Source organism: Meleagris gallopavo, chromosome 15 (assembly GCF_000146605.3).
Source record: "Meleagris gallopavo isolate NT-WF06-2002-E0010 breed Aviagen turkey brand Nicholas breeding stock chromosome 15, Turkey_5.1, whole genome shotgun sequence".
NCBI classification, from domain to species: domain Eukaryota; kingdom Metazoa; phylum Chordata; class Aves; order Galliformes; family Phasianidae; genus Meleagris; species Meleagris gallopavo.
The window spans coordinates 3,944,588-3,952,983 of NC_015025.2; the positions used below are offsets into that span (position 1 = coordinate 3,944,588).

The following is an 8,396-nucleotide window of genomic DNA, read 5'->3' on the forward strand; positions in this document are numbered from 1 at the left end:
GCAGTTTATTTCAGTTGAAGGATAGTTTGGCTCTGTAAGGAAGTTTCTGAAGCCCCTGCTGTCTCTTGCCCCAAACTGCAGTCCCTTGCTGTCTCTGCAAAATAATTTGAGTTTAAATTAACCATAGAAGAATAACTGGTCTTGCAGTGGAGCACCAAGCAGTGTGACAAAAGGGCAGCAAGCTATGACTAGAAAATGGGAACTTTTCATTAGCTTTGCCACCAAAGCCAATGTACCATGGGGCTACACTTCTGCTATTATGCCCTGGGAAACACAGCTGCAGTAGTTACTGTCCTGGCTTTGTGGGACTGTAGGCAGAGTTAATGGGTACAGTGCAAGTGGAACATGTGTAAGCACAAGTTTTTAATCAATTTCATGGGTGGACACAACCCTCAGATGCAGCAAGAAGCATTCCTCTTCAGTATTACATAGATATAGATACTCTGCCTTCTCAAATAAGACATCAGCAATGTTTAGAACTTGTACCTCGGTGTTCACGCTGGAAGAAATGTCGAGGATAATGGCAATAAAGGTAGTTGGAATGGGGGCTGTGCTTTGCAAGGTGTAACAGAAGCATAGACAGATCATTGTTAATACCATCTAATTCTCTCTTTTATTTTTAGTGTGGAAACTGTAAATGATGGGCAATTTCATAGTGTGGAACTCGTGATGCTGAATCAAACTCTGAACCTGGTGGTGGACAAGGGGACTCCCAAGAGTCTTGGAAAACTCCAGAAACAGTCTTCTGTCAGCCTCAACACACCGCTCTACATTGGAGGTACAATGAGTTGCTCTGGACTTTGACATGTTAAAAATCTTTTTGTTAAAAAAAAGCAAAACAGAACAGAGGCTTGTTAAAAATAATAATAACAATTCTCAGAAGACTTAGTGAACTCTCTCAGAAGCACATTGTATTCCATCCCGTGGAAAGGACTTTCTGGCTGGGGAGAAACAAGAGGTTTTGTCTTTCTCCTCTGCCAGAGGTTGCTTTTCCATTTCATTCTTCATATTTCATTAGCATCCCACTGCATGGTCTGCACAAACCCACATGCCAAACCAGGGAAGTTAACCTAAACAGGGCACAAGCAGTCTCTGGTCAGTGGCCATTACTACAGTGACCAGTTGGTCATTTCTAAAGCTTTCAGAACTTGCTGGCAGTAAGATCTCATGGTGAAGAATATGATGGAATATTGCAGAGAGTCACTGCAGAAAAGCAAATCAAACATCAGTAGGTTTATACATACTATAAGTGAACTGTAATTCTGCTGTAAATTTTATAGAGGTTTAAAAGTTGGGGGGAGAAGAAAAGACTATATTCTCCAAACAGTATTAACACACAAGCTGACTGAAAACTTCTTGGCTAACAGTTTTCTCATTGGAAACTGATGCCAGAACAATGTTTGAAAGATTTTAGAATTGATCAAACTTCTGTTAAAAAGTTTTTTCGTATTCAGGATGTAATTTCTGGGGCCACATAGAGTGGAAAGCAGATGCTCAGAATCAGAGTCTCCCACTGATGAAGTGTCGGGGCATTAGAGACAATGACGCCTGTGCTCTGTCTGATGGATTTATTTGTGCCAGACCCCCACCAATTCCATTCTGGAATAAATGTTGAAATCTCCCATTTTCTGTGACATAGAGTTGTTGAGGTTTTTTGTTTGTTTGTTTGTTTGTTTGTTTGTTTTTAAGACAGCCTATTCTAAATGCAAAACTCAGCAGAATAAAAACAGACTAAAAAAATCTATTCTGTAAGCTTTTTCTGAGCAGATTATGTAAGTCAATAGTAGAAGCCACTTGGCCATTTGGTGCTGGTTAAGCCTTCTATAAACAATTCCTTTTAATAACCCTTTTCTAAAAGAACCCTGAATATTGCCCTTGTAAATCAGAAAACTGGCTGGACTTGCTTTTTACAGAGCTGAACTTTTATAATTGGTTTCTGTTAGGAATGTCACAGGTTATTAAAGAGCGCTGTGCATCAAAGATGATCTGCTATTGAGGCCATCATAATTTCTCTCTCTAATTCAGCTAAAGAGATTCCCACTTTGTTGCAATTTATACACAGGGAACCTAGGAAGTTTCCCCAGTGGGAAAAGTTTTACTAATGGATGAGCGCTGTAAATCACAACTAATTCTCAAAAGGTACCTACAGAGGACAAATCTGAGACTCAAAGTGAAGGATTCTATTGGATACCAGAATGCATGGAGCTCAGCAGAGACTTGTATTGCCCAGTGCATTTCTTCTTGAGTCTTTCTAAATCCTCACTCATGTACCACTTTGGTATATCTAGCATTGCCATAAATGCCAGCTGCCCTTCCATTTCAGACTGTTTAATGAAGTCATTAAATTAACCCCAGAACAATTCTTTCAGTAACCTTTAAGACAGACCTGAGGCTTCAGGTACCCAGAATCTTGGGTCTACATCTCTCCACTTGGTCTAGCAACCTTCCTCCTAAATCATTATTAAACAAAGATGTTGATCTGATTTCAACTTTAACGGTGGAGTTACTTACCAACAGCAAAATCCAGAGACCTTATACAGTTGAAAATGGAAGTACTGGCCTGTGCAAGTACAACTGAAGCAGATGCTAGTGAGGAGAGCATAACACGATGTCCAAAACAAGCTGTTGGCTCTCTGAGCTTGGGAACTCTTCAAGGGCTTGAACAAGATGAAGGGCACTCACCCCGAAGGTTTGACTGGCCTCCTGATATGTTCTCTGACTCTAGATTTCTTCTGAGCTAGTTTCTATGGGTTGCACTCCTTAACTTGATGGTTCAATCATGGTAACTATTTTCTTGTATCCCAGAGGTCATAGCTACTGGCTGACAAGTGAAAACATTCTCACCTTTCAGAAGGATAATTGCTATTGAACTGTAGGAAGAAGGAGCATTATCTAAGGACAGAATACACGACCATCCACCAAAGATCTGAGTTTCTTTTCCCCCCTTTTTTAATACTGTATGTATTTCCTACGTAAGCTGAACGAGTGATTTTATTTTTGTTCCTTTGCATTTCCAGAATGAGGACAATGCAGTTGCGCTGCCTTACAAAGTGCCATGCACATCACTTCTTTAAAGGTTACAAGGTGCTGAGGCAGAAGAAATGTTAGCTATTATAATTTATATACTATCATTGTAACTGTGAGCAAGCTTTCCCTTTTTCTTTTTTTATCTGAAGGGATCCCGACCTCTACTGGATTATCTTCACTGCGCCAGGGTGCAGATAAGACACCAAATGGCTTTCATGGATGTATTCACGATGTTCGCATCAATAACGAGCTACAGGATTTCAAGGATTTACCACAGCAGTCAATAGGAGTCCTTCCTGGCTGTAAATCCTGTAACATCTGCAAGCACGGCATTTGCCGATCCCTGGAAAAAACAAGTGTGGTTTGTGAATGTCACCCAGGCTGGACAGGCCCCCTGTGTGACCAGGAAATTGGAGACCCGTGTCTTAACCACAAGTAAGCTTGAGTGAATGCTGATGGGAGGGCAAAAGCTTTACAGCTATTGCATATTTTCGTTTCATCTCATAAAAACACATGTGACCATTTTTGGAGGTGCTGGATTCCCACATAAATTATTGATAGTGCGAGTCGGCGTCCATGGCACTGTTCAATTTTCATGTCTTGTTTTGATGCTGGTCACTCTCCAAGTGACCTCGTTCTCCTAGAGGAGCTAATGGTTTATACAGCAGGCTTTACTTTCAGCTATTACTTTACACATTAAAGTATGAAAACGTCTGTTAATGGCTGCACATTGCCTCTGAGGCAGTGAGTGCACATATGTATCCAGAGCAAAGCCAGCCACAAGAGAGATTTGCATTGTAGTGATATGCTCACAGCAGCTCCGGACAGGGAATTTGAGTTAACTCCCTGAAGACCATTATGCAGTCTGTTGTGAACAGTTTTGAATTTCCTAAATAGCTGAATGAAACATTACATTCTGAAACATCCCTTTAAAGTGCAAGTTTGAAGAGTAGCGTGGTGTTGCATGCAAAGGCAGTGTGACTATAAAGAACTCACAGTTCAAAGGCTCAATAATAACCACATCTCCGTCAGAAACACCGGATGAATAGCTTACTTATGGCAAGTACACAAGGAAACAGCCCAAGGCAGACCAGCAGACTGCGTGGTTCAGTGCTGTTTCATAGCAGATGGAAGTACTCTGGTTTTAGAAGCTGCTTTGGTTGCACTATCTTTGGAAGGGGCTTTTTAGAAGCACGTACTTTTGACAGGTAAATTGACACAGTAAATAATCACTCTGGTCAGTGGGGGCCCAAATATAACTTGCAGAGGAACTGTTTTAAACTTGCTAATTCTGCAAACTACTATCCTGGAAGGCACTGAGAAGCATCTCACAGATTACAAACTGAGGTGACCCAAGTGAGGCTGTTGTGATTGCGCAGAGAAAAGTGAAGGAGTTCCAGATGTTTACATAATGAGAGATTGTTTCTCATGTGATCCACAGAATGTTACACAATAATGAATGTAGACCTTGCTAAGGAAAATAGCTGTGCATATTTAATACTCTCTTATTGCCTCACCTTACCATTAAGTCACTTTTGGAGTTACAAGCCCTTTGTGTCCAGGCTAGCTGACAGATCTCTGCTCCAACACTCACAGATTAACCTCAGTGAGGAAATGCAACCGTTAAGAACAGGTAATTGATAACAGCTGATACCCAAGTACACCTTTAGTTAGCAGGGCAGAAAATACTGCTTCATAGACTGTGATCCCCTTTATTTATTGTTTTGCATGTCTTGACTTGACTGATACTGTTTTACTATTTGTGCTTTCTATTTGCATAGATTAAAAATGAAATGTGTAAGGGTTCAACATAAGCAAGAGACAGTTTTAAAGGATGAAGAAATAAGAAAAGAGAGCCATTGGTTTATGTCAGTAAGACCTGATAGAATGAAGGCTATGAACCCTGAGCAGTTTTCTCTGAGCTGGACGTGTTGCCTTCTTCCCTGCCTGTTCCAAATCTGTCCTTCCAGAAGCAGGCACAGTGTCAGAGATCTTGCTAAGGATCACCACCCTACCCCTAACCCTCAGTTATACCAAAGCTTATGGCAAATCATATGCGCCAGGGAACCCTTCAGCTAGAACTGCCTGATTAAGTCTGTGTTTAGCTTTTCCACAGAAATCTTTATTTCTCATAATGTTTTTATCACCTGATATTATTTGTAGAGTAGTTCTGCTAGGGAAGCCTGGGCATTGACTGCTGGCACTTTGTTCCACATAGCAGTGCTGACTCGCATGGATGCCAAGTATTGGTCCACACTCATGGAAGAGCCTGATGTTTTTCCAAGGGATCACTTTGGATTCCAAGTGTATTCTCTGAACGTTATTCACTATTCACCAAAAACTCATAGTTTCTTCAGTGTGTTTGACGCTGATCTGCTATTTCTTGGATTACTGTCCTGGCTTTAAGCATGCAGAAACAGCAAAATCCAAACTTATAAACATTCCTGGGAAGAGAAATTTCAGCCTCTAAATACTTTTCTTTCTCCAGGTGTCTGCATGGTAAGTGCATGGCAGCCAACGTTGCTTACACCTGTAAGTGCATGGAGGGCTACACAGGCATGTACTGTGAGAAGAAGAACAATTCCTCGAACCCGTGCAGGATTTTGAAATGCAACCATGGGCAGTGTAAGATTTCTGAGCATGGGGAACCCTACTGTGAATGTGATCCCAACTATAGCGGAGACCACTGTGACAGAGGTATGCTTGGCCACGGGGACCAGGATGTTGGTCTGCTGTGCTTCTTGTTTTACATCTTTCTTTTCGCCACTCTTCCATGTAATTTGTATTAGAGAGTAAATGGCAAATAATAAGAAAGATAAAGGTAAGTCAGCTTCTACAGAGCAACAGAGAAATGAGCCACTACAATCTAACATATGGAAAGGGGACATCTGTAGTGAAGGGTTTTGTTCTCTGTCTCCTGAATCTTCAAGGTTTGCTGCTCCCAAGATTCTGTAAGGTTGTTTAAAGTGGATGTTGTTGTGAGGCTTTCCTTGGATAAACAGTGATCAGTCAGTCAGCAGCGCTGGGAAAGGAGGTGTTACAGTGCATACCAAGGGCTTTTGTAGAGAACTAGACAAGGGACTAGAAGGCAGGAGGTCCTCTCTGAAGTGGCAGTGAAGATTCCTAGCTCGCTCCTGCTGGTGCATCTGGGCAGGTTTCCTGGGGTATCCCAGAGCTCATGTTGGAGTGTGCCTCTTCTGCCCTGACCTGAAAACACTCACTGGAAACTCTGTGAGTTCTAACTTCATCCCTTCTGCCTTCAGTCCTTCCTGTACAGAAGGAATGAGCTGGCTTGCATTATTGTTGTCCCTTTTCTGTGAACTACAGACTTTCCAAATTATACAGATCATATGCAGTCTCACTAAAATGGACCTTCCTGTGACAAAGTGACAGCACACCAGCATAGACATTTTCAGGTACCCTAGATGGCTGATGTCACACAGAGCAGGCTGACCTCTGATCCCGTGAAGCAGACATAGTAAAACTAATTTGCATTTTGCAGGAGTGTTGCAGGATTCAACACTCAGCATTCATTAAAGCCCTTCCAGAACTGCTGATCAAAGCCATCAGGCCTGCACGGCCTCTGCCTTGTGCCGGATATTGCACATTTGTGTAACACAGGCTCTGTTTTGATGGAAGGTACAAAGCGGCAAAAGATTACAGTTCTGCTCACGGCATCTGCTTGCCCTGAGTATCATTACGTGCACTGTCTGCTGATTCGTGGGGAATATCTAGCAAAAGAGTTACAACACTGCTTCCTTGACATCTCCGTTGTCTTACCAGAGAATCTCTGCCAAGGGGAGATCATTCGAGAAGTGGTCCGTAAGCAGCAGGGCTACACGACGTGCGTCACCGCCTCCAAAGTGCCCCGCATGGAATGTCGTGGCAGCTGCAGCAGCGGGCAGTGCTGCGTCCCACTGCGGAGCAAAAGGAGGAAATACTTCTTCCAGTGCGTGGATGGCTCCACCTTCACAGAGGAACTGGAGAGACACGTGGAGTGCGGCTGCTCAAAATGCTCATAAGCCATTCTCCAGCCTCTCGCCACTTTAATCGACTCAGAAGTGCTATCAAAATGGGACCTATTTACTTTCAGAGTGAAGAAGAAAAGAATTATTAAGTATATTGTAAAATAAACAAAAAATAGAACTTATTTTTATTATGGAAAGTGACTATTTTCATCTTTTATTATATAAAGTATCACACCACTTTGGGTATATGTATCATATAGTGAGTTATTTTTACCATGAAACTTTTTTAACAGTTGTAAGAAAAAAAAAATTAAAAAGTTAAAATTTAAAAAATTATATAAAGAAAACATAGCCTAACAGGAGAAATGTTGGGGTGGGGTGGGGGGGACTTAATATGTATGCACAACAGACAAATGTAAAGGTGTTCCAAGGACCTGCTGCAGAACTGATATGGGCTGAAGAAATCTCCCAGGCTGTGGGCTGGGTCTGGTAGCAAAGCGGATCCCCGCACTGACAACGACCTGCCTGCCCACAGACCCTGAGCAGCCTCCCCTCGGTCCCCTGCTCTGCCTAACACTGCCGATGCTGCTTTGGTCCTGTATGGTGGCTCTGCTTGATATTCTTGAACTGGTTCCCTATAGCACGTAAGCACTGCCGTAGCTTAAGGCTAACTACATTATCTGACTATTGTAATGCTATAATACATTTTTGCTGTGTATGCTGTATTTATCTGTGTTCACAATATATTCTTCAGCAACTGTATCTATAGAGCACAGGCAGCTTTATCCAAAAGAAGGGGACAAAGGGAAAGAAAGTGGGGAAATATATGTTGCTTTGGGAAATTTGGGGGCAAGATGTGAAATAAGTGCTAAGTAATGCCTAATAAATGACATAATAGTTCTGTGTTAATTCCTCAGCTATGTTATTTCCCAGGTTTGTGCCTTCTTGCTCCCAGCCTTGAGCCCTTTTTTGTATATGAAATATAAGGGATGCACTGCTACTAAATTTATCATGCCTTGACATTGTATCGTGCAAAGGTCATAACGAGCATGAAAGTGGTGCAGGTGCCAGAACGTACCTGTGGCATAATGGCTTTGACTCTCACTGTCACTTCAGCCACGTGGATGTAAGCTGGTCTGTAGCTGCCTGTTCATCAGCACTGGTACCAAGCAGCTGGCTGCCTTTCCACAGCTTTTTGAATGAGCAGAAGTTGCACTACATGTTCCTTGTGAAGTTATTCAGCCAATATGTGTTGATTTTAGCAGCACTCTCTTCTCTGCATAGGGAGAGACATTTATAGCTACATCACATTCCATTCTCACATTTGGTGCAGACTGACCAATCCAGCCAAAGCTTTTCCATCTGCACTATTTTATATATCCTGCACTTGTTTCTCCCAAA

At 42.2% G+C, this 8,396-nt stretch overlaps 1 protein-coding gene across 1 annotated transcript in view; it reads left to right on the plus strand.

Annotated features, from left to right (window-relative positions):
- Positions 1 to 7,904, plus strand: part of SLIT3 (slit guidance ligand 3) — a 484,962-nt gene extending 477,058 nt beyond the window's left edge. Inside the window, exons 35-38 of the mRNA XM_031555673.1 lie at positions 624 to 778; positions 3,177 to 3,462; positions 5,516 to 5,724; positions 6,811 to 7,904. Of these exons, the coding sequence (XP_031411533.1) occupies positions 624 to 778; positions 3,177 to 3,462; positions 5,516 to 5,724; positions 6,811 to 7,049 (889 nt within the window). The 3' untranslated portion in view covers positions 7,050 to 7,904. The remainder of the gene's footprint in view (positions 1 to 623; positions 779 to 3,176; positions 3,463 to 5,515; positions 5,725 to 6,810) is intronic.
- The last annotated feature ends 492 nt before the right edge of the window (positions 7,905 to 8,396 follow it).